The 24,933-nt window shown below is 44.4% G+C and overlaps 1 protein-coding gene across 2 annotated transcripts in view; it reads right to left on the bottom strand.

The window, feature by feature from the left end:
• The window catches only part of LOC146074318 (stabilin-2-like), a 324,893-nt gene that overhangs the window by 136,057 nt on the left and 163,903 nt on the right, over positions 1-24,933 (bottom strand). For both annotated transcript variants that reach the window (XM_083182261.1, XM_083182263.1), the window contains exons 36-44: positions 17,313-17,366; positions 16,002-16,094; positions 15,252-15,447; positions 12,264-12,359; positions 11,804-11,849; positions 7,350-7,426; positions 6,170-6,295; positions 3,259-3,332; positions 1,273-1,344 (exon numbers count right to left, since the gene is read on the bottom strand). In XM_083182261.1, the coding sequence (XP_083038387.1) occupies positions 1,273-1,344; positions 3,259-3,332; positions 6,170-6,295; positions 7,350-7,426; positions 11,804-11,849; positions 12,264-12,359; positions 15,252-15,447; positions 16,002-16,094; positions 17,313-17,366 (834 nt within the window). The remainder of the gene's footprint in view (positions 1-1,272; positions 1,345-3,258; positions 3,333-6,169; positions 6,296-7,349; positions 7,427-11,803; positions 11,850-12,263; positions 12,360-15,251; positions 15,448-16,001; positions 16,095-17,312; positions 17,367-24,933) is intronic.

The raw sequence follows: 24,933 nt of genomic DNA, 5'->3' as shown, positions 1-24,933 counted from the left end.
CGTTCCTACACACTTTCCCTGTCATTCTTATTACCACTTGGATTTATACTTTGCAATACTCGTTTTTGAAATCCTTGATCTGTATTAACAACTTAATGTATATTATTATCGTTTGCCTTCTGTTGATACGCATTTCTTTATACATATTATGTTGTTTTGTAAATCACACCACAGGTGTTATGATTCATTCATTTGTCCATGTGTATAAAAACCCCATGGCTAACAGTACCCACTCCACCTTTGAAAAAGCTGCACCTTCTAAGCAGCGAAACGCATTAGGAGTACCTCTGGACCGGACCAAATGTACCCATTGAATACCCCCTGCCTACCCAGCCCATCTGGATCTTCATTATCATCTTGTCACCCACGCTTTCTCAGCCTGTTACCACCAATACCTATCATCGGTCAATATCCCAACCAGACATCTTTTATACAGCGAGCGCAGGAATTGAGGTTGGCCACTTACATCACTTGCCATTCAAGTCTACCAACCTTGAGGACACCTGCATAATATCAACCGCTAAATTGGGACCTCTAGCGAAGTGGAAAATACCTGGCTATATACAACCTTAGCCCCCGTCATCATCGGGTCATTGCCCATTGTGGCCCCACCACCGCAACCAATTGAGGACACCCCATAATCATACTTTGCTATCGACGGGCAATTAATATCCAGCATGCTGGATAAATCTAGTGAGATCAATAGTCAGTGGGGCAGTATGGATGGTGTAATGGTTAGCATTACTGCCTCACAGCACTGAGGTCATGGGTTCCATTCCCACCATGGCCCTAACTGTGTGGAGTTTGTATATTCTCCCCATAGTTCTGTGGCTGGGGGAGAGTCAGTAGGGGGTAGTGCCACAATTATAAATTCATAGGCCCATCATTCATCTTAGAACATAGGAAATGTACAGTATACAGTATTTGTAATTATACATAGATATATTGATTTATGGCTGCATGTTTTCATAATAATAACAGTTATAAGTGGCATAATTTCAGGCTGAAGACATCACCAATGCAGAACTGTATTACAGCGTACCACACCTCCCAACTTCTTGGTCCTGTGAAGCGAGACCCTTGCGTCGCTGAATAGAGGCTGTGCCCCCTTCAGTCCCCAACTACACACCCCCCCCCGCGGGACACTGCCGTCCCTGGGCAGGTGGCGAAACCGCCCCCCAAAAACGTTACGGTCCCGCCAAAAACAGGACTGTTGGGAGGTATGCCGTACACAGAAGTATATATAGCTCATGTAACATGTATTGCACTCACCGTCAAGCATAGATTTATAGGACTGCACTTTTTACCATCTCCGCTGTATGTTTGCAAACAATTACACACAGACTGTAATCAAAGAGAAAACAAAGAATAAATATATATTGTAAATCTTAAATAATAATAATTTCACTAGAATACAACGTGGACTCTGTATGGCTAGTAGCACTGCAGTTACCAGAAGCAGGACAACATAGGGAAACACTAATGCAGATGCAGAGCTGCAGAGACCCTGATCTATCAGGGCACTACCTGGAACCCCATAATCATGAGCCGTAGTTCCTACCCTCCTGCATTCTGCAGGAGACTCCCTGAAATAACAACAATCTCCCTCTCTCCCTCATAAGTCTAGTAATCTCCATCATTTCCCCTAGCCCACATTACACTGTTACATTTGGGGGGAAAAAAGAATGAGACAGCACCCCCTCAATGGGGCGCTGTGCAAAATTCTACCACCAACTATAATCTCCCTGAAACTAGTTTTCAAAAAGTAGGCAAGTATGTCATGAGCTGGTTACATTATAGAACAGCAGCTGTAGGGGCACTTCAGAAAAAGGCTTGCAAGAGGGACAGCACACTTATGGGGCCTACACATGGGCAATTTCAGGGCATTTTCTAAGAGATCTGACTTATTTTGACTAGATTGCTTAGAAAATGCCTCTACGTGGATCCGTGAGTAGGGGCCAGCGATAGGGCCACACTTTGCTATCGACGGGCAATTAATATCCAGCATGCTGGATAAATCTAGTGAGATCAATAGTCAGTGGGGCAGTATGGATGGTGTAATGGTTAGCATTACTGCCTCACAGCACTGAGGTCATGGGTTCCATTCCCACCATGGCCCTAACTGTGTGGAGTTTGTATATTCTCCCCATAGTTCTGTGGCTTTCCTCTGGGTACTCCGGTTTCCTCCCACAATCCAAAAATAGACTGGTAAATTAATTGGCTCCCAACAAAATTAATGTCTGTGTGTGCGTGTATATGTGGTAGGGAATATAGATTGTAAGCTCCACTGGGGCAGGGACTGATGTGAATGTTCAAATATTCTCTATAAAGCGCTGCGTAATATGTATGTGCTATATAAGAAACTGTTAATAAATAAATAGTCAGGGCCTAACAACTGGCCCTCACTGATTGCTCAGCACACATTGCTGGCGCAGCTCTGTGTGCTGAGCAATCTAACACCATCGCTCAGCAAAATCTCCCCCGTGTGTAGGCCCCATTACTTAGTTGGTGGGGCTAATATTTCCAAGAGATTAGACACACGCACCAGGTGTAACTATCTACAACAGAACATACAGTACAGCAATTATGTTGTTCTAAACAGATTGTCAAACAAAGAGATGTTTTAATCCTGTGCAGATTTCACCTCAGGAATATCAATAGCCTAAACCAGCGATTCTCAAACTATTTTGCTCTGGGACCCCGTCAGACAATAAACATTATTATAGGACCCCAGCAAGTTACCACAGAACGGTCACACACATGTGTGGTCAGCAGACAGCACATGCATGGCAGTATTGTGGAGGCACAAAATGATCCAAGGAGTCTGAAGTAACAAACAATTCAACTGATTTATCAAACTCCTTGGATCACTGGCTGAAAGATTAAAGAAGTCATCAGCCTGATGGTCAACAACATGTAGAGATGGTCGCAACCCACTTTGGGGTGAGGACCCACAGTTTGAGAACCACTGGCCTAAACTGATACATGTCAGCTGAAATTTCCTTCATTTACACCACTCCACTCCAGAGTGTACGGGCAATCTGGGCTGTCATTGTTAGGTTAAAAAGAAAAGAAAAATCTATGACCATAGTTCTTTGACCTGGATTTATTGTGTGTGTGTGTGTGTGTGTGTATGTATGTGTGTGTGTATGTATGTGTATTTGATCTTCTTTAAGGTGTCTACCCATTCTCACAATGGTACAAGTGACATTCTCTGGAGAACGGTAACCCGCTAATGTCAGATGATGTCATGCTTACCTGATTTGGCCCTGTTTTGGTGCATTCAGCAAATTGATCACAGCCACCATTATTCACCAAGCACGGATCAATCTCTACAAAGACACAAGATATAACAAGTGTCAACTACGCAACGATTTCCAAACACAAATGTTGTATCTACTTGCTTAAATGTGTAACAAAGATGGGTGCTTGTGGAGTATCACGGCTCCCACGATGGGCATCGCACAGGAAAAAATCGCATTGCATCGCATGCGATTTGATCGCATGCGAACGCATGCGTTTTTTAACAGAAAAGCATCCAAATGCATTGAAATTAGTATCAAACATGTTCAATGGCCCCCAAATGTCATTTTTGAGGCTGTACCACCCCCACTATCAACGCAAACCCAAAGCGTGGCGAGTGCAGCGAGCCCGCGAGGGGCGGCGGTACGCGTCCTACAACCTTTTCATACCCCCACTATCCACGTCGGCGTGGAGTTGAGAATAGAAAGTGTGGCGAGCGCAGCGAGCCACCGAGCCCGAAGCATGGCGAGGGGACACGGATACCTTCACAGGTATCCGTGTCCCCTCGCAGGCTTCACAGGTGTCCGCGTCCCCTAGCGGGCTCGCTACGCTCGCCACGCTTCGGGCTCGGTGGCTCGGTGCGCTCGCCACACTTTCTATTCTCAACTCCACGCCGACGTGGATAGTGGGGGTATGAAAAGGTCGTAGGACGCGTATCGCCGCTCCTCGAAGGCTCAATGCGCTCGCCACGCTTCGGGTTCGCGTTGATAGTGGGGGTGGTACAGCCATTGAACATGTTTGATACTAATTTCAATGCATTTGGATGCTTTTCTGTTAAAAAACGCATGCGATTTTGTAAAAAAAAATGGTTAAAAACTGGAAAAATCGCATCCAATTGCATGCCACTATATATGGCATGCAATGGCATGCGATGGAAGCCGTGATACTCAAAGTACCCAAAGATGTGTGCATTCAACAATACTATTACTACCTTCACTCATTTTATAGACACATACAGCAGAGGGTATGGGTCATTGGGTCGACCACTGAATTAGGTCGACAACTGAAGGTCAATATGGCTAAGGTCGAACAGGGCTGGAAGGTGGACACAAGCATTAGGTTGACAATGGAAAGGTCGACAGTCAAAAGGTTGACATGAGTTTTTCACTTTTTTTAGACTAATGTCAACATAGTGGACATGGACACCATAAAAGTGTACCGCTGTGCTCGCCATACTTCGGGCATGGTGAGCCGTAGTGGATGATAGGGGGGGGAAATTCTCTAAAACGCCACCCATCGCAATTATAATTATCGCATATGCTCTTACATATGCGATAATTATAGCAAAGGACAGCTCTTACGATAAGAGTTGTCCTTTGCGGTGAGAGTTGCCGGGTCCCAGCAGGTCCCGGCGGCTCTCCCCTCCCTCCCTTACCCGGCTCTGCTGCGCCGGGCTCTCCTCCTCCCTGCACCCGGAAGAGGATCAGTGCAGGAAGGAGGTCACAGGTCCGGGCAGCACAGCTCTGTGCTGCCCGGACACAGGTGAGGGGGGAGGGTGGCAGGGGTCCGTGCGGGGCGGCGGGGGGTTGTTGCGGGGCGGCGGTGGGATGAGGTAGAAGCCCATTGGTCTCTATGGGGCATCGCCAGATTTTTCTGGCGATGCCCCCCGGCGCGCTAACCCGGCGGGGGATGCTTACAGCATCCCAAAATGCTGTCAAAACCCTGATAACGAGGTTATTACAGCATTTTTAGCTTAGAGAATCTCCCCCAGGGCATGAAATACTACCGTTTGGTACATGATGGGTCAAAAAAGTAAAAACCTCACAAAAGAACGTATTCCAGTCAGCCAGTAAACATAGTCAGTAGTGGATAGATTTCTGCGCTAGAAAATATGCTAAATCTAATAGAATAGAACAAATGAAAAGTGCAAAGGAAGCTTCAAGTATGACATTATAAGTAAAGGAGTACTTTTATTCTTTTGCATTACTGTTATATATCTTTTTGTTTTTTATTGTATTTTTACAGAATAGTATCAGCCGGTGGATGTGGCAACCACTAGAAGAGTGTTGCTGGAATAACTACTTCTTACATAGATAACCAGTGTTTCAGACACAAGACTAATTACCCCATACAGGTACTGGATACGGGTGTGGCATGATTTGTTGACAGTCATCATATCTACGCTGATACATCAACATGATGAGCTGTCCATAAAACATTCAGAGATCTAGTGATCAACTACCTTTCCGAGTGATGGTTAAGTATGCTCATCAGAAGTCCGCTATCAAATGACTGGGCTTCTACCACCAAAACTTTCAATGCAATGTTAACTAACTACTGCCTTAAAAGAATTCAATGGAAAAAAAAACATTCTGATGGTTCCTCCATGGGCAAAATAACCTATTTACCCATCTGCAATAGCACTCCATAGCTGTCATTAATGTTAAACAGCTGAATTCAGATGCATTTGAACATTGAAAGGCCATCACTTCCACACAATGGTGCAATGGTGTCAAAATGTTACAGTCACAAGAAAATCATTGATGGCGTTAAACCATCAAAATACTATGCTCATCCCTAGTCCTGGTGGTCACATGGCCGTCACTTCCGGGTTAGACCTCTGAGGGACTGGCACCTTACCATAACCATATTTCACATGGTAACATTTCAGTGGTCAACACTGTGAACATGTCAATAATCTGAGGATTTCGACATGGGGTATGCTGGCGGTTTGAACTACTGTAAGTCGACGTTCTCATGTTGACATTGTGGTGTTGACATTATGAATGTCAACATGGTAACTGAAGACTATGTGACTGGAATCCTCCACCTGTTCTCTTACCTATAATGTTTAAATCCTATCTAAAGAAATAGTGAAAACAATGTAACTGTACTGAATAACTAGTACATAAAGATGCATACATACCAAGGCATATTATCCCATCTCCATTATAGCCTGGGTTACAGGTACACAGCCGGTTTCCAGGAGTAGTTTTTCGACATTCTGCTTTGTTTGAGCACCCTCCATTGCTTGTAGCACATGCATCAATAGCTGTAATATTTTTTTTAACAATTTATTATTTATATATTAGGTTATTTAGTTGTTTTTTATTAACTTGTTTTTTTTTTGGGATAAACTACCAATCCCATGAGTTATGGCGGCTCTGGTGCCTGAGGCTCCCGAAGCATAATGCCCAATATCCAGGGCCGGCACCACCACTAGGCAGCTCTAGGCATTTGCCTAGGGCGCCGGCACCTGGAGGGCGGCAGGGCAGTTCGCCCCTCACCCCCAGCACTGTGGTACCTGTGTAAAAAAAACTTCCGTCCCCGGCGTCCCAGCTGAGTGCTGGTATAGGGGTGTCCATGCCGCCGGGGGAGCCTGCGGCGCTGTTATTGTGTATAAGCTTGTCGCGCCCGGCGGGGTCCCTACAGTGAATAGAAAATAAAGCCGCGCGCATAGCGCTAGTTATTTTCTATTCACTGTAGGGACCCCGCCGGGCGCGACAAGCTTATACACAATAACAGCGCCGCAGTCTCCCCTGACGGCACGGACACCCCTACACCAGCACTCAGCAGGGACGCCGGGGACGGAAGTTTTTTTTACACAGGTACCAACCTCCCCCCACCCCGACTCGCCTGGGGCGCTCTGGTGCCTTGCACCGGCCCTGCCAATGTCTAATCTATTAGCTCTAGTAAATAACCTAAGCTCATTGGATATCAACCTTACTATGAAACTATGAGAAAGCATAAATAGGTTCCACAGCTAGATGACCAAAATCTAAACATGAACATGATTTAAAAAATATTTTATACAGTGTTATAACACTGAATCATAACTAAAATGTGTATATTCACATTCATAGATGAATAAATCTAAGTACTTTTAGAGGCATGATATCAGGATGTGGTATTGGAGTTACAGCGCCAGTCTTCATACCAATGTCTGGATTTTTGGCGTCCATATTCTGACTGCCTGCATCCTGAACACAAGTATGCTGATTGGATCCCATTTTGGATCATATAACAATTTACCCAAGACTATTAAGAAAATTCTCATCGTACAAAATGTTCCACCTACTTGTATTAGACATGTTGAAAAAAATTACCTGTACACATGGTGCCATTTCCTTCAAACCCAGCAGCACACTGGCAGTAAGCAGTGCCATCAGCTTTTTCAAGACAGCTAGTGAGACAGAAGAGAATATGTATGTGCTAAGGGGACCAGGCAAGGTTATCATGTAACCAATAGCATTGTACAGTTCTGGTTCACAGTGACATACACACGCTTCTGTCATCATGTTAAATTCAACGATTAAGATTCCTATACGAAAACGTAATTAAGTATTCCATAATAAATTCTTAACACTTCTTCAAGATACATTTGCTACTTACAATTGGTAGCTGGAATGCAAAGCAATTCAAAGACTTTTACAATTTCACTTCCATCCAGGGCCGGCGCCACCACTAGGCAGCTCTAGGCATTTGCCTAGGGCGCCGGCACCTGGAGGGCGGCAGTTCGCCCTCACCCCCAGCATTTAGCGAACGGTACCTGTGAAAAAACGTGCGTCCCTGCTGAGTGCTGGTGCGTGCAGGGGTGTCCGTGCCGCCGGGGAAACCTGCGGCGCTGTTATTGTGTGTAAGCTGGCGGCGGCCGGCGGGGTCCCTACAGTGAATAGAAAATAACTAGCGCGGGAAGCGCTAGTTATTTTCTATTCACTGTAGGGACCCCGCCGGGGACACACGTTTTTTCACAGGTGCCACCCCCCAGGTACCACCCCCCCCCGGCACCTGGGCGCCCCCACCCCGACTCGCCTGGGGCGCTCCGGTGCCTTGCACCGGCCCTGCTTCCATCATATATATGAGTAGATTGGCAGAAATATATTAAGAACGTTCCATATACATATGGTTGGAGTCCTTTATATTTTAGAGAGCGTGACTGTGAATTGGGGTGCCATTGTGGCCCATGCTGCAACTGCCCCATTGTGTTCAAACTTGGTCTGTCTGGCATAAATGTGTGGGCATAACTTTTATTCAATGACATCTTTACTTTTACATAAGTGCACAGTACACAGTAAAATATCACAAATAGAATAATAATTATTATTATTATAATTTTATTTATAAGGCGCCACAAGTGTTTCGCAGCGCCGTACAAAGGAACAATACAGGGAGACAAAACTTGGCATTACATTGAATAAATAACAAAAATAGAGTACAAATAAAGAGTGCCTATTAACAACTATTGCCAACATTTTTCAGTCACATTATTATTCTTAATTTTATTTTAGAAATAAATAAGAAACTAAATTCAAAGTATCTGACAGTCCCTTTCAACTTTGTTGTTTATTGCTGTTTATATGTTAACAAATAGGTTGGGGGATACATATGAATGACCGGCAGTGGGGATGCCAGCGGTCAGAATACAGATGCCGGCATCCTGATTGTAGGGAATACCGATAAGGGTCAGGTAAGTATACTTAACTTTCCTATGCCCCCCCCAAACCCTCTTCCCACAATCCTAACCCTATCCCTCCCCTTCACAGCCTAACACTAATCACTGTACCCCGCTACCTAAACCTAACACCCGCCCTGTAGCCTAGCCCCCTTCTAAGGTCTTAACCATAACCCTCCCCACAACCTAACTGTAACCTTCCCCCTCTACCCACAGCCTAACCCTAAGTCCTGCACTACATCCACCCATAGTAACTTATCTTTATATCACAAAAGCAGTCCTTTGATTCTCTCTCTGCCAGCCTGTAGTTGCAGTTGAAGTACATACAGTAAGATGCCATTAAATAGAATACCCTAGCACTAAAGGTACACTTATGCACTTACAGTATGTAAAAGTCCCCATACACTTGTGCAATTTGGGCTCTTTTCACTCGATTCCAATGAATCGGGCTGAGAAATCAGTGAAAAGTGGCCATATCAAAGGTGTTTGACATCCGATCCGATGTGCAGTCCCGTGCCCACCGGCTCGGAGTAAGAGGTAGGACCTGCTGCATGTCCAACCTCCAACTTGGCCCCCCTCCCACGGGGAATGGGATTGCATACAATATATCGCATGCAGAAGGACCGCATACGCATTCTCTCCTCAAAGAAGTCGCATAGTGTATGGGGGCCTTAAGGCTGAAGCTACTGGTGCACAACACCATACAATACATAGAAAAAAATTGGTGGTTTTAAATCAGAAATGGGTGCTTCTCTTATGGATTTGTAATATGGGAAAAAGGGGGATGGTATTATACTCCCCTTAAAGGTGGTGTTCAGATATCCTCTTCTCCTCTGGAAATGAGTTCCCTTGGATCCACCGGGCGTTTATATAGGGAAGGATACAAGGGAACAACAATGGGTGAATCTGTATCGACAATCAAATAAATTCCCAAAACACTTTCTGGTCTATGAATTTTCACAGATGGTCTGCATACCCAGACTCACTCAAAAAAGATATATGATACACTTGTAAAGGTTTCTTTTCTTAGAGGGTAAAGGGGCGTACCCGTACTCACAATAAGATTGATGGTCCAAAGTGTATAAAGGTATCTTTCTCCAATGCTTAATGAGACTGAAGAAGAGACCTAAACATGTTGTTCCTGACCTAGTGCTTTGGATCCCAGAAAAATCAGGTAAGTGTAAGACCAGAAGTCCGCACAGACTCCAGGTCCGGACCCTTGGAAATCTGAGCGTAGACTCTGGAATTGACACTGCCTGTATTCTGGTTTTATCATACAACTTTTAAACTGTTTTTGTGAAATAAAAGAATTTTCCCATTAAGCATTGGAGAAAGATACCTTTATACACTTTGGACCATCAATCTCATCGTGAGTACGGGTACGCCCCTTTACCCTCTAAGAAAAGAAACCTTTACAAGTGTATCATATATCTTTTTTGAGTGAGTCTGGGTACGCAGACCATCTGTGAAAATTCATAGACCAGAAAGTGTTTTGGGAATTTTTTTGATTGTCGATACAGATTCACCCATTGTTGTTCCCTTGTATCCTTCCCTATATAAACGCCCGGTGGATCCAAGGGAACTCATTTCAAGAGGAGAAGAGGATATCTGAACACCACCTTTAAGGGGAGTATAATACCATCCCCCTTTTTCCCATATTACAAATCCGTAAGAGAAGTGCCCATTTCTGATTTAAAACCACCAATTTTTTTCTACAGTACCTAACAGGGATAAGGGATATATCCCAATAAATCAGAATAGGCGAATCCCTATCATATTGGCGCTAATAGACTCTCCAAAACATAATTTCTAACCATAAAATACATAACAGAGTTATTCATCAGTGAGGTCAGTCTGGCTGCAAATTAGCCTAAACTTATTAATTCTGCTTTTTTTGTTGATTGGCCCTGGGAGAAGAGAAGAGCAGGAGGTGAATGTCTTCTTCAGTTAGTACATTGCTACAGGGGTTGGGGTGAATGATGTGTTCCAACAAGTGATGGGGGAGATCAGGTTTTTCTATAGGAGATGGGGGAAACTGTGCTCCTATAAGGGTTGGGTAGAATAATGTGTTCCTATAGGTGATTGAGAAACCATGTATTTCCATAGGGAATGGGGGGCAATTGTGTGCTCCGGGAAGGAATAATATATGTTCCTAGAGATGGTGGAGGAGAATCATTTATTAATAACAGTGATGAAAGAGAATTATGTGCTGCTAAGGGGTAGAGTAAAAGGGGGAGGGGGGAATATGTTGCTATGGAAAGAAGGTGGTGTTACAAGGAGTAGTGCAATGCATTCTTGTGAGAGAAGGGATGGGTGGTTGCTCTCTGGGTGGTTAAGAAACTGTGTTGGATGGTGGAGAATAGTGTTGCTACATAGAGTGGAGGGAAGTGCTGCTATGCTATGCAGTGTGTTACCACAGTGGGTGAGTGAGGGGAATGTGTTAATACAGCTGGCAAATATTTTGCTGTAAGGGAGAAATGATGCAGGTTGCGTACATAGGCTAGAGGGTCAATGTGCTGATGGAATGTGTCGCTACAGTATAAGGTCGAGGACAATGTTGCTACATTTGGTTTATGTGCTAATACAGGCTGTTAAGAATAGTACTGTCACAGAAGGGTCACTGGCATCCAGGCCGCTGACATCCGGTGATGTCAGCTGCCCGTCCCCCGCAACCGTATTCCGGCCTCTTTAGCATTAGAACGCCCAGCGTTCTCATGGGAGTGCCCATGAAATGCTGGGCATTCTCATAGGCTAATGGGGCTGCCCGGCACCTGACGTCCCTCTGCGTCCCCCTACCCACTATCCTGGGTGCTTGCGTCGGGTGAACAGAATGTTCGCCATGGTTGCACGCACCCTGCATCTGCATATGCGCAGAAATGCGTCTGCATGTGCGCAGACGCACACCATCGGTCCCCCTTCCGAATGCACGGGGGAATGCCCAGACTCACTCAAATACATATGAATTAGAATAACCCCCTGTATCTGTAGTAGACAAGTAATGTCTGAGCACCATGACAAACGTCTTCTCTGTCCCTGCTTTATACAATCCACTGGCTCACTCCCAATCCTCCCAATAAGCATGGTTACCAGGAAGGCAGGAATACTCACTTTGCACTAGTGTGGCAGTTTTTGTTGCACTTATCTTCTTTAATCACTGGAAAATAACAAAATCATAAAATTTTCATTTTATATTAAAAAAAAATACACATCAAAGGTAAAAGCTGCATGATGTCTGACACAATGGCTTATTGACACATCTGGCATGTTTCATGGTAAGCGCCTGTGTAATATATATTTTTTCAATAACAAAATAAATATCACAGGCATCAATGACAACTCTGATACAAATGTAGTAATTGCAGTGATGAGAGACTGAGTATGGTAATTGCACTAGCTGATGATAACCATATTTAATACATACAGACAGTACACATAATATACATTCATAATCTACATACACCTCATTTCGATACAAGGCTTTACAGTACTTTCTCTGTGGCTGCAATAGATACACATTTTTCAGGTTTCCATGTTACTAAAGAAGGAGGACACTGCCTAATGCACTTACCAATGTCACATTTAACTCCTCTCCAGCCAACATCACACTGACACGATCCGTCCCCGGTTATCCCTTCATTGCATTCTCCATTGACACAAAGGCATTCTGAACACAAAACAAATAATGCATTACTGCAAGAATCAATAATGTACACATATTCAGTGGCAAACGCAGGATTTTCAGAAGGGGGTTTCCAGAGGGGCGGAACAAAGCACGGATATGGACACTTAGGTGACCCAGTATATACCGGGTCAGTTAAAGTATTATAGATAGACCAAATGTATATAAATAATAATAATAAAAAAAAAATGTATATATATATATATATATATATACATACATACATACAGGGGTGTCAACAGCAGTGTAGACCCCTGGGCATAGCAATGTATTGGAGCCCCTACCGATCCTCCAGCGGTAGGGGTGGGGTAAGTTTTGATGTCCCGCGGGTGGTAGGGGGTGTTACATAAACCGCTCAGCATGTAGGGCTCAGTAATTTCCACTAATTACCCCTTTACTGCACAGATGGTGGGAGATGGGGTGGGAGAAGGGGGCATTGGGCTGAATAAAGGGGCCCTGATACATAACTTCCAGGGTGGTAGAGGATGTTTAATACGCAGAGGAGGGGTGTGTAGTGGAGTGGGTTATTATTCATAATTTTCTGGTGCGAGGACAGCTTGCTTGACTGCAGATATCTCCAGTTCCTGGAAATAGATTTCCTCAATTTTAATGGAATTAAAAACTAGAGAATCCCACCTACCAAATAGTATTGGGGACTAGGGGATCAGAGTTCAGGAGGCAGAGCAATCTGCCAACGAGTATATAAAACTACATACCAGGTGTGTGGAGCTGAGGCAGTAACCAGCTGCTGGAAGGCTGATATCTCTGGTTCTGGGAAAAGTAGAGACAAGCTACTAGGGCTCTTCAAAGAGGGAGAGTCCCAGCTTTTGGAATATACCCTCAGAAAAGCTCTAAGTCAGACAGAACCTGAAATATCTGACTGGGAATAACAATTAACATGCTTGGATGGGGACCACTGCTTTGAAGTCAGATATCTCTGGTTCCCAAGGGCCGATTTTTACAATTCTTGTATCCATGGAAAGAGGGGACCCTCAGCTTTCAGCTGAGGGCCCTTAGACTCCTGGGGGGGTTTCTGTGTACTCAGAAACCCCCCCTGCGTGCGCTACTGATATTACTTACACTGAGCTTATCTGTTCCATATGAGAGACTAGCAGGGCCACTTGGCAGAACCTCAGCTCTTCCCATGGGCCTGCACCCCTTGACAACTACTGTAGCAACACGACTGGCAGGATCTTTTATGGTAATTGTGCAATTTTACCACAGATAGTGCTGACTCCAACATTAAACAATGGGCCTAATTCACACTTGACCACTTATGTGAGAATTTGCAGTGGATAAAGATGTATACGTGAGAGAATTGTGTATGGATCACTAATCAGTATCCACTCTCCAATCCATATTCTGTTCCCAAACCATCGAACAGCTGTGCAATATGAGTAGGTCTGAGGCATCCACTAATCTGCGACTCAGACATGGTGGAAGTGGTCATCTCTAACGTCACAGACTCTCCTCAAAAGGGCCTGGGCGTGCCTGCATCTTTACAGACACACCCAGAAATGTCAGGTTTCCAACCCCAAACGCTGGCTTACTGTCAATCATTCTGCGACTCCTTTGCATTTCCAATCCATATGCATTTCTGTATGCATTTCAGTTGCTGATTCCCTTGGCACGTGGACTATGCATACAGTATGCATGCGCAGTTCTTCGATAACCAATTGATTTGGGTTACCTTATCACTTTTGAGGACATAGGGTCTAACTCAGACTTGACCGCTAATTAGAGAATTAGCGGTCAAGTCTGAGTTAGACCCTATGTCCTCAAAAGTGATAAGGTAACCCAACCTTCTATATTGCTGCAACGTATTTAAAACAATATATCAAAACAAAAAGCCCAGTGCACATGTATAGGGCTATGCATATGGTTATTAGGGGAGTGAGGTCAACCTATGTACTTTTGTACAGTGTATCCATTGTGGAAAGCCTTTTCTGCCACAAATCTGCCACAGACACCAACAAGATATACCAACAAGAGAAATAGAATCAATACACTTCATAGCAGACTCCTGAAGGATAGCCTTGAAAAATGTCCAACAGTGTTTCTAAACTATACTTGCCTACCTGACCCTATCCATGAGGGAGAAAATGCTCTGTTCCTGGACTTCCCTGGTAATGTAGGATTGCCATCACCAATGGTGAGCTAGGTAATTGATAAGAAAGGTGTTTCACCACAGGGGATGGCAATCAAATACCTCCCAACATGGCCCTCTCCAGGAGGGACACAATGCTCTGTTTCTGGACTTCCCTCTTAATGTGCGATTGCCATCACCTGATTTATACAGGTCCATGTGTAAGAAAGATATTTCCACACAGGTGATAGCAATCATAAATTAAGAGGGAAGACCAGGAAACAGAGCATTGTGTCCCTCCTGGAGAGGGTCCTGTTGGGAGGTATGCAATCATTATTACCAGGAAAGTCCAGGGCATTTTCTCCCTCATGGAGAGGCTCAGGTAGGCAAGTATGTTCTAAAATCAGTGGTAGCCAACTCCAGTCCTCAAGAGCTACCAACAGTTCACATTTTCCAGAAAACCTAGCTGCTGCACAGGTGCACTCATTACTCACAACACATTTAAAAGTTCCACAGGTGGAGCTAATTACTTCACTTGTGATTCTGTGAGGAGACATGGAAAACATTAACTGTTGGTAGATCTCGAGGACTGGACTTGGCTACCCCTGGTCTAAAAGTTTCTGTTCACATAATGAAGGCCAGAATTGCAAGTGAGCTCTAGGACGACATAGTGCCTCTCAGGAGGCAAAGTATGGAGGAAACAATGGGGATATAATGGTTTACCTACTTACAATTTCTCCTAGCACATAGAGCCCTGATTATTTTCTGTGTGTATAAATAAAAATGAATACCTTGATCACAGCGAGCACCATATTTCCCCTTAGCACAAGTCTCACAGGCAGTTCCAATGAACCCTTCTTCACAGTTGCAAACTCCTGTGCCATTAACACCATCCATGCATATTCCATTTCCAAAACAAGGCAGTCCAGCTTTCCCAGGACAGGCTAAGCACTGCTGGCCAAAGAACCCAGTACAGCATTCTCTGGTCTGCACACAGAAAAACATTATGATTAATACGTTTTATTAGGCAAGTGGTATTGCATTATCTATTTTCTTGGGTTACTTGGTTATCAGCTTTGTCACATTGCATATCTGCCTTCTCTTTTATAGTCCAAATTGAACAATATAGTGTGACAGGAGGGTCATGGACTCACAGCAGGACAGGAGGGCCAAGGGTTGCCCTCAGACACTGAACTAGTTGGCATATAATCATTGTCTGACAATCTGGGTGTAATGTGTTCGGCAGGTTTTGCTTCCTGCTGGGAACAACAGCCAGGTAATCAGCAGCACCTGAGAGCTGGGTTTACACCTCTGCTGGGAACAGAGTTCAGGGCTCCTAATGCTAAACAAGTGAGACAGGTGAAAGGCTGGGGTTGGTGGTTAGCGTCAGAGTCCTGGGACCAGGAAGGTCCACTGATCGCACCTGCTGTGACTGCTGAAGTTCATATTGTACTGCAACTGGAACCTGCTGTGATATTAGACCTGGCAAGTTATACAGTGCATAATATAATATATCTACAAATATATTAAAGCGTACTTACAATTACGGTTTTAGTACAGTTGACCTGGCAGCCAAAAAAGAATCCCTTTCTTAAGCTGTACTTTGTGGAAATGCAAATATTTTTTATACCATGCTGCAAAAATAATAACAACAAACACAGACATAAAAAAAGTGTAATTGATTAAAATGTTGTTGCAGGTTATCGTGTAGAAATGGGTATACTTTATTCTGGTTATTGGAATATCTGATTTTTCTAGTATACTGAAGTTAGGAGGTTATTCTGGTTGGTGCGGAACTTTCAGAATTCTTTCGGAGCTGACCGAACGCCACGCTGTGCGGACATTGTAAGAACAAATGCCCACAGGTCCTCCGCATTCGGACGGACTCACTCTCTAAGAAGAGGGTGTGTTTTCGGACCACATCCAAACCGTGCGTGTGCAGTGGGAACACAAAGATTCTGCACGGTCTTACAGCGTCAGAATGGACGGGAAGCTGCCCGTACGCACCAATGTGGTGTATTTACGCAAAACTCATTATCTGAATTCATAAATCTGTCACATGACACACTTCCTCATAAAAAAGAGTTTGTTTGTAATTGTAATCAATTAAATCCTATTTGATACTTAAACACATTACTACCACTTTACATTAACCCTTATCCCCAAATGTGTGGTGTTATTGCTGAATGTAAAAGTGACATGTAAAATTATATTATTGGTACCAATTTCTGACCATTGCTTGCAGTGTAAATGTGGGCAAAATAGCAAACATGCAGTGGTGTTTTAGCTTATCTTTGTGTCTTTAAGTAATGGTCCATTTAGGCAGCAATGCTTCCAATTGAAGCAATGAAAGGGTGTAATTAATGAGTAATGAGTAGAGGAGTGGATTGTATTGTGTTCAGCTGACAGTGCTTCAGGTGCGGGCGTACTAATTGGGCGAACCGAATGCCCAGCACATGAACAAGTGGTCTCCGCAAAGTGAAACTTGCTTACGAAGACCGCATATTTCATGCGTGTTGGTTCGTTTGCAGTCGGTGTGCTGTCCGAATGCACGCCTACCAGAGTTTGTGCACTCCCTCATGTACGCTTATATTTACGCCCAGTTTTTCCCACTTTGAAACTACGCCCTTGTGTAAGTCCGAATGACGCCCAAAAACGCCCATATTTCCTGAGTCAATTCGGTGGCCATTTCTGTACGGTATTAGTGAGAACGAGTACGGAGACCATGCGTGGCACATGCGAATAGCGTTGCCTACGCATGCGCAGACGGCTAAAATGCGCCCTCCGAAAGAATTCGGAATGGATCGCATCGACCAGAATAATGCCCTTAGAGTCGTGTAATGTTCTCTTACCTGGGGCACCATGTTTTTGCCGCAGACAGAATTCGATGAGCAATCAACACATTTCTGCAAAAAAAAAACAACATATATAAATACTTATTGCAAAGCACATATGAGTCAACTGGCAATTTCACCGGTAATGAAGTAAAATGAATAAAAGAAAATATGACATATAGGGGGCAACTCAGAACAGCTTGGTGCGGGGCGAATTCACTATCCTCGCTGATTGTTGGGGTTTGTGCATGTAGGGGACTAGCCAGGGTTTATGAAATGCTAGGTGTACCCCTGCAAAAGCAGGCATGTTAATGTCTGCTTGGGGCAGGCGACACATCACATGATGTCAGCGCCCGCCCCCAATTCGCTGGATATCGGGCGTCTGAAGAGTAAGTATATACTTACATTTCAGAGTGAGGGCTACAGAAATCATTCTCCTCCATGCGTCCGCATGCGAGAGGATGTGTTAGCGCCTATAGTATACCAGAGTCTGAAGGGGATTGATCCTGACAACACAAGCCTGCCTGCAGCAGATGAGAGACCTGTTACAGGTAATATGGGAAACATAGTGGAATTGTGGGGCTGATTCAGACCCGTTTATTCGGGTCCAAATTTGGTTCCATTTTCGATGGTGGATGGTCTGCGAATGGCGAAGCCTGCTGGGGGGGGGGCAGCAGACATCCGACCCCAATTCTGCAGGCATCTGAAAAGTATGGACTTACTGTTCAGAGTGAAGGCTGAAGAAATCATTTGATGGTCAGCTTCTTCTTTCGGGCACATGCTAGCGATGGGAATTGGGTGTCGGGGGGAGGGGGTGCGGGCATTCGGTTGGGCGGTGTTTACCTGTTTGCTAGGCTGGATCCACCCCTTCATAGCATTATATGTTACTAGCCAAGGTACCCGGCTCAGGTTTGGTTATGCAATTAGCATTACTTGAACTTTTATCGTTCTCTTGCTTTAAGCTTGACAGCTCTTCCAACTGACCCAGGAGGTGGCTGCCTGGTGTCATCTGAAGTTCTCAACCAAATACATCCAACGTAAGGCCCTGTACATGCTCCCTATGCTCATGGTGTGCACTGCATACACCTCTCTGTGGTCGCTCATGTATCTGGCTACATTGTTTTTTCTTAAACTCCCTCACCACATTAAATTTTTTAAGCCTCTACCCCCTAAATGTTAAGCAACTTTGTCATATTGCTTCCCTGACCCACTTTGTCTAGTGTCTGGACCTCTTTTGGGCCCTGGGGACACCCACAAAGGTCGGGATTGAGTGTCTGAGTGGCCTTAAACCTAATCTGGAGCCAATCAAGCCACCTCACATTGGTTTCGTCCAAATTGTCCCAACAGTTTCCGATTGTATACCGGACCCATACCCATAGTGTGCCCGGCATACACCTCTTTGGGGTCAGCTCCCGGATCTCACCACATTTTTTTCTTAAACCTCATGTCCTCGGACACATAATCCAACAGCAAGCCTGTAGTATATTAGAACAACCGGATGACCAATGCTCGCCATAAGGGACACATGGTCAAAATCTTACAGTTAAAGGCATTGAGAATGAGATGTTTAGTTTAGAAGGATATCGGATTAGAGACCTGAAAAGGTCATGTCATGTATCTACTACCCTGAGTTGTGTTCATTTATACAAACGTCTAATTTGTTTTGAATTTGTTTTGAAATTGTGAAAAATAATAAAAACCTTTAAATCAAAAAACCTCACGTCCTCTACCCCCTCTATATTGTGCAGTTTTGACATATCTTGCTTCCCTGACCCATTTTTTCGCCCCCGGGACACCCACAGGGTCGGGATTGGTGGTTTTATGAACATAATCTGGACCCAATCAAGCCACCTTGAGTTGTTTAGTCCCAATCAGTCCAACAGTGCCCAACTACATACCAGACAAACATACAAATAACAGACAACAAACATGTCTGAGATTATTACGATTGCAATCTGTCCTCACTCATTTGCAGCATGCAACTAAATGTTATTGGTGCCAGGACCAGCAAGTCATCACAGGGGATGGCTATGAGTTACTCCAGCTGTATACCTGAATACTTTCCTGAATGTAAGATTAAAGGCATAGCATGATAACTGATCCCTTAGTTACAGAACACTTTATATAAATAAAGGAGTTTGGCACTGATTTCATTTACATAACCCATGAAGATTACTAAGAGATAAAAGCAGTATCTGGATAATATCTTAAGTTTTATGTATAATAATAATAATTGTCAGGACTGCTTAGTACAGGGATAGTAGCAAGTATTATGTAATAATTATGTAGAACAATATCCCTAGAGCTATTAATATCTAATGGAAAAGTGACACATGGTTGAAACATGTATAAAATGTGTTGTTAGAGTACACTGTACAGAACGATACTAGAGTCAGCGGTGCCGAGGGGGAGAGGGGTTACAATTTACCATTGCTCACCCGCTCAAAACCCCTCCACCCCCACCTTACCTGTCATCTCCCATTTATGACACCAGCCTGATGAGCTGCAGTGACTGCAAGGAGGCTGCTGCCACCAAGCACCCATCCCCCCCCCCACCCCCTTCCATTAGGACTAGAGATGTGCGGCGGGCACTTTTTCGGGTTTTGGTTTTGGTTTTGGATCTGGATCTCCCTTCGTGTTTTGGATCTGGATTGGTTTTGGCAAAACCACCCTTGCGGGTTTTGGTTTTGGTTTTGGATCTGGATTTATTTGGAAAAATGCTAAAAATTGCTAAAATAATAGTTTTCAGGCCTGTTTTTGCCCCTAAAGTGTTATTAAGCTCAATAACATTAGTTTCCACTCATTTCTAGTCAATTTTGATCACCTCACAGCTCACAAAATCGTTTTCATTTACTGTAGTAGGGCCAAAGGTTATCCTGAGGTAGCTGGATGTCTAGGCTAGGCGACAGCAGTGGGCATCACATACAGGTGGACCTTACACTTCCAACCTGGCACATGTTAGAAGCAGAGCAGCACTGCAGGGGCAGATAGGGTGGCAGTTGAAATTGTCCTTGTAGCTGCGCTCCTCTGTTAGAAGAACCTCCACACAAGTACCAAGAGCCCAATGTGGATTGATTTTGCAGTTTGGCATGTGCAGCCAAGGAACAGTGGGCGTTTGGTGCAGCATTGACTGTGTCTGCAAGTTAGTATCTGTTTGTATCAGTTTAATATCTAATAAGACCACTATCTGGCGTGAGGTCAAGTGGTTTCTGGATGCTGGGAACAGTTGCCTGCTTATCAAGCTTGAACAGACTGGATAGGCGTGCATTCCACCACTTCACCACTTGACGTGTGTTACTCCCGAAGCCACACGCTTGGTCTAGTACGCTGACTAGCTTGGTCTAGCAGCTGTTGGGCCTTCTTCTTCCCAACCATCCATCAATCCATCCATCATATCCCAATGATATGACCAATTCATGTGTGTTCCTCCCAAAGCCAGGCACTCGGTCTAGGAATGGATAAGACCATGGATGTGCCTGAGGACATTTTTTCATCCATTATGGATGAGGTGGAGAGCGAATCACCCATCTCCCCACCATTCACCCATCAGATGCCCAAAAAGTCTTTCTTGCTCCGAAGAGCCAAAAAAGACGCAAAAAGACGAGGAAGGAAAGGATTGGCTGTGGCCCCCCCACCCAATAAATATATATATAATAATTAGAGGAATGGCGAAGACCACGGATGTCTCTGAGGACATATTGTCATTCATAATGGATGATGATGGAGAGCGAATCACCCATCTCCCCACCATTCATCCATCAGATGCCCAAAAAGTCTTTCTTGCTCCGAAGAGCCAAAAAATAAGCAAAAAGACGAGGAAGAAAAAGATTGGCTGTGGCCCCCCCACCCAATAAATATATATATTATAATTAGAGGAATGGCGAAGACCACGGATGTCTCTGAGGACATATTGTCATCCATAATGGATGATGATGGAGAGTGAATCACCCATCTCCCCACCATTCATCCATCAGATGGCCAAATATTTACTCTTGCTCCGAAGAGCCAAAAGACACCAAAAGACGAGGTAGAAAAAGATTGGCTGGGGCCCTCCCACCCAGCCCGACATCCGGGACATCCCATCCAATAAATATATATGATAATTAGAGGAATGGCGAAGACCACGGATGTCTCTGCTCCAAAGAGCCAAAAGGCACCAAAAGACGAGGTAGGGCCCTACCACCCAGCCTGACATTTACATGTCCGATTGTACAAAACAGAAAGAAAAATTACCAAGCCATAGTACAGAAATGCAACAGAAAAATCTACCAAATGATCAGTCTCCCAGGAAAAGGATCTGCAATGGAACCTCTGCAGAGAGTACAACTTACTCCACGCCCAAAAAGCAAAAGGTGATAAAGTCTTCAGAAAAGTCTTCCGAAAAGAAAAGTGAGGAAACCAGGGTGAAACGTCGATTAAGTGCAAAATCACCAACTGCTTTCCAACGTATCGACCAAATTCCTGTAAAAAAGAGTCCTGCAAAAAATTCTGTACAAGAGTCCTACGAAAGACTCACCACAAAAGGAAAGCAAAGCGCTTGTCAATTCAAGTCAAAAAAATAAAGGGCGAGAATATGTAAAAGATATATTTAGTATCTGTTTGTATCACTTTAAAATCTAATAAGACCCCTATCTGGCCTGATTTTCTGATTAATTATTAATTGATAATATAATAAACTGATTGGTGTACTGGGGAACATTTCCAGTCGCCTCTTCATTTATCACCTAATTGGTGGAGGGGAGGGGGGTTGTTGCTTATTAATAAAGTTGTTGCTTATTAATACTCAGACTATTGGGAGGGAGCTCCCATTACAGTAAAATCACTTAAGTTATTGAGAACTGTTTGTAAGGTATGAATCGCTTGTCATCGCTTACTGTAGTGCAAGATGTGTTTTTTTTTGTATTGGTCACAATGATCCTACTATTAGATAGTGATGTTTAGTGCTGCAAAAGTTTGTTATTTATGTATTACATCCTCGAAAGATTAATCCGCCTCTGCTTGCAGTAAATAAGTGAGCCCCTGGACAGTGGTCACTGCAGCCCCTGCGTGGGAGCACTGCAGCACCTAGTTAGTTAAATGACTCGAGTCTACAACACAGGGCAGTGAGGGCACAGGACAGGTCACGGAGCACAGCACAGGGCAGTGAGGGCACAGGGCAGGTCACGGAGCACAGCACAGGGCAGTGAGGGCACATGGCAGGTCACGGAGCACAGCACAGCAGGGAGCACAGCACAGGGCACACGGAGCTTCCCAACCACCCTCTTCCCTCTCCAAGAGTAAAGGTGGCGGGGCGCGCGTGCGTCTTTTATAAGATCCCGCGAGAATCCGACAGCGCGATTATGACGTGTGGGCTCGTTATCGGATCCCCGTTATTCTGATCTGTCGGATCTCGGGTATCAGGACCCGCTCATCTCGAGTTAGTATCTGTTTGTATCAGTTTAAAATCTAATAAGACCCCTATCTGACCTGATTTTCTGATTAGTGATTAATTAATTATCAATTGCTATAATAAACTGATCGGTGAACTCTGGGAACATTTCCAGTCGCCTCTTCATTTATGATCTAATTGGTGGAGGGGAGGAGGGTTGTTACTTATTGATTGTTGCTTTATTAATACTCTGACAAATCTAATAAGACCCCTATCTGGCCTGATTTTCTGATTAGTGATTAATTAATTAATTATCAATTGCTATAATAAACTGATCGGTGAACTCTGGGAACATTTCCAGTCGCCTCTTCATTTATCACCTAATTGGTGGAGGGGAGGGGGGTAGTTGGTGGCAGATGAACAAATTCCTCCACCTCTCTAGGACCCCAGGTTTGGAGATCTAGTCCTCCCTAGACTGTGGTGTTTGTGAGGTCAATGAGTCTGCGACATCTGTCACCCAATTTACCGCTAAGGTTAATTTGTTTGGTATGGCTGGCTAGAGCCAAAAAAAGATGAAAAAAGAAGAAGAAAAACATTTGCTGGGGCCCTCCGACCCAGCCATCCATCCGGGACATCCCATCCAAAAAGAAGTACGATAATAATAGTTAGGGTGAGTTCATGGATGTCCCCGATGACATCATTGAATCTATAATAGATGAGGTGCGAGATAAATCACCCATCTCCCCACCATTCATCCATCAAAGATTTTAAAATTAATGACGCTCCAAAGAGCCCACAAAACGACGCAGAAAGAGGTGCAAGATGACATTGTCCTTGGGCCCTCCCACCCACCCTTATGTTGAATACAGGACATGCACAGTTTAACAAACCAATCATTTCAGCGACAGGGACTGCAGCGGGAGGGACTGTCAACTGTGGCTGAAATGATTGGTTTGTTTGGGCCCCCACGAAAAATAAAAGGCAATGGGCATTGCACAAACTGGCTTTACAAGAGGTCATCCTCAGCATCAGATTCCTCAGCCTCATCCTCTTCTTGACACACAATTAATTTGTCGTCGCTGGAATCAACCAATACAGGAGGACTGTGTGCAGTAGGAGGACGTAAGTGTTGGCGAAGGAGGTCCAGTTCGTGGAATTTGAAATTCATTTTTATGAAGAGCATCTTCTCCACGTTTTGTCGAAGTAACCTCCTACGCCATTCGCTAACAAGGTTCCCAGCTGCGCTGAAGACTCTCTCAGAATAGACACTGGAGGGTGGACAACTTAAATAAAGCAAAGCCAGTTTGTGCAAAGGATGCCACATTGCCTTTTTTTCCTGCCAGTAATGAAATGCAGTCTGACATACCTATATTGATGCTATCAGCAAAGTAGTCATCCACCATTCTTTCAATGGTGATAGCATGATAGTCTGTGGCAGTCAACGTGTCCATGATGCTAGGAAGCTCCTTCAGTCCGGACCAGATGTCAAATAGATTTCCGGACTGAATAGCAGTCGGTCTTTTAGGAAAATTGAGCTTTTTCCTTGCAACCCCTGTGGTAGAAATTGAAGGAGAAGTTGTGCGCCTGCCACGTTCCGCTTCAGCTGACAATTTTTGGACCAAGAGGTCTTTGCACCTCTGCAGATTTGTTCCCATTGGTAACAAAGACACGATGTAAGACTTAAACCTAGGATCCAGCATTGTCCCCAAAATGTAAAGATCTGATTGTAAGACATCCGCGACCCTTGGATCGTTGCAAAGGGAACTAATGGCGTGATCCACTAGCCCAACATATCTAGCAGAATCAGTGTGCTTCAACTCCTCCTTCAATTTCTCCAACTGCTTCTGCAAAAGACCTATCAAGGGAATGACCTGGCTCAAGCTGGCAGTGTCAGAACTAACTTCGCGTGTAGCAGCCTCAAAGGGCTGCAGGATCTTGCACACCACGGAAATTATTCTCCACTGAGCTTGGCTCAGGTGCATTCCCGTTCCTCTCCCTATGTCATAGGTCGAGGTGTAGGTTTGGATGGCCTTTTGCTGCTCCTCCATCCGCTGAAGCATATAGAGGGTGGAATTCCACCTCGTGACCACCTCTTGCTTCAGCTGATGGCAGGGCAAATTTAGCTTTTCTTGCAAGTCTTGCAATGTCCTGCACGCACTTGCAGAATGGCGAAAATGTCCACAAATTTTCCGAACAACGGACAACATCTCTTGAACACCCCTGTCCTTTTTCAAGAAATGGTGCACCACCAAATTTACTGTGTGAGCAAAA

The sequence above is a fragment of the Crinia signifera genome, chromosome 4, assembly GCF_055691185.1.
Source record: "Crinia signifera chromosome 4, ASM5569118v1, whole genome shotgun sequence".
Classification (NCBI taxonomy): Eukaryota; Metazoa; Chordata; class Amphibia; order Anura; family Myobatrachidae; genus Crinia; species Crinia signifera.
This window is presented reverse-complemented; position numbering and strand designations above follow the sequence as displayed.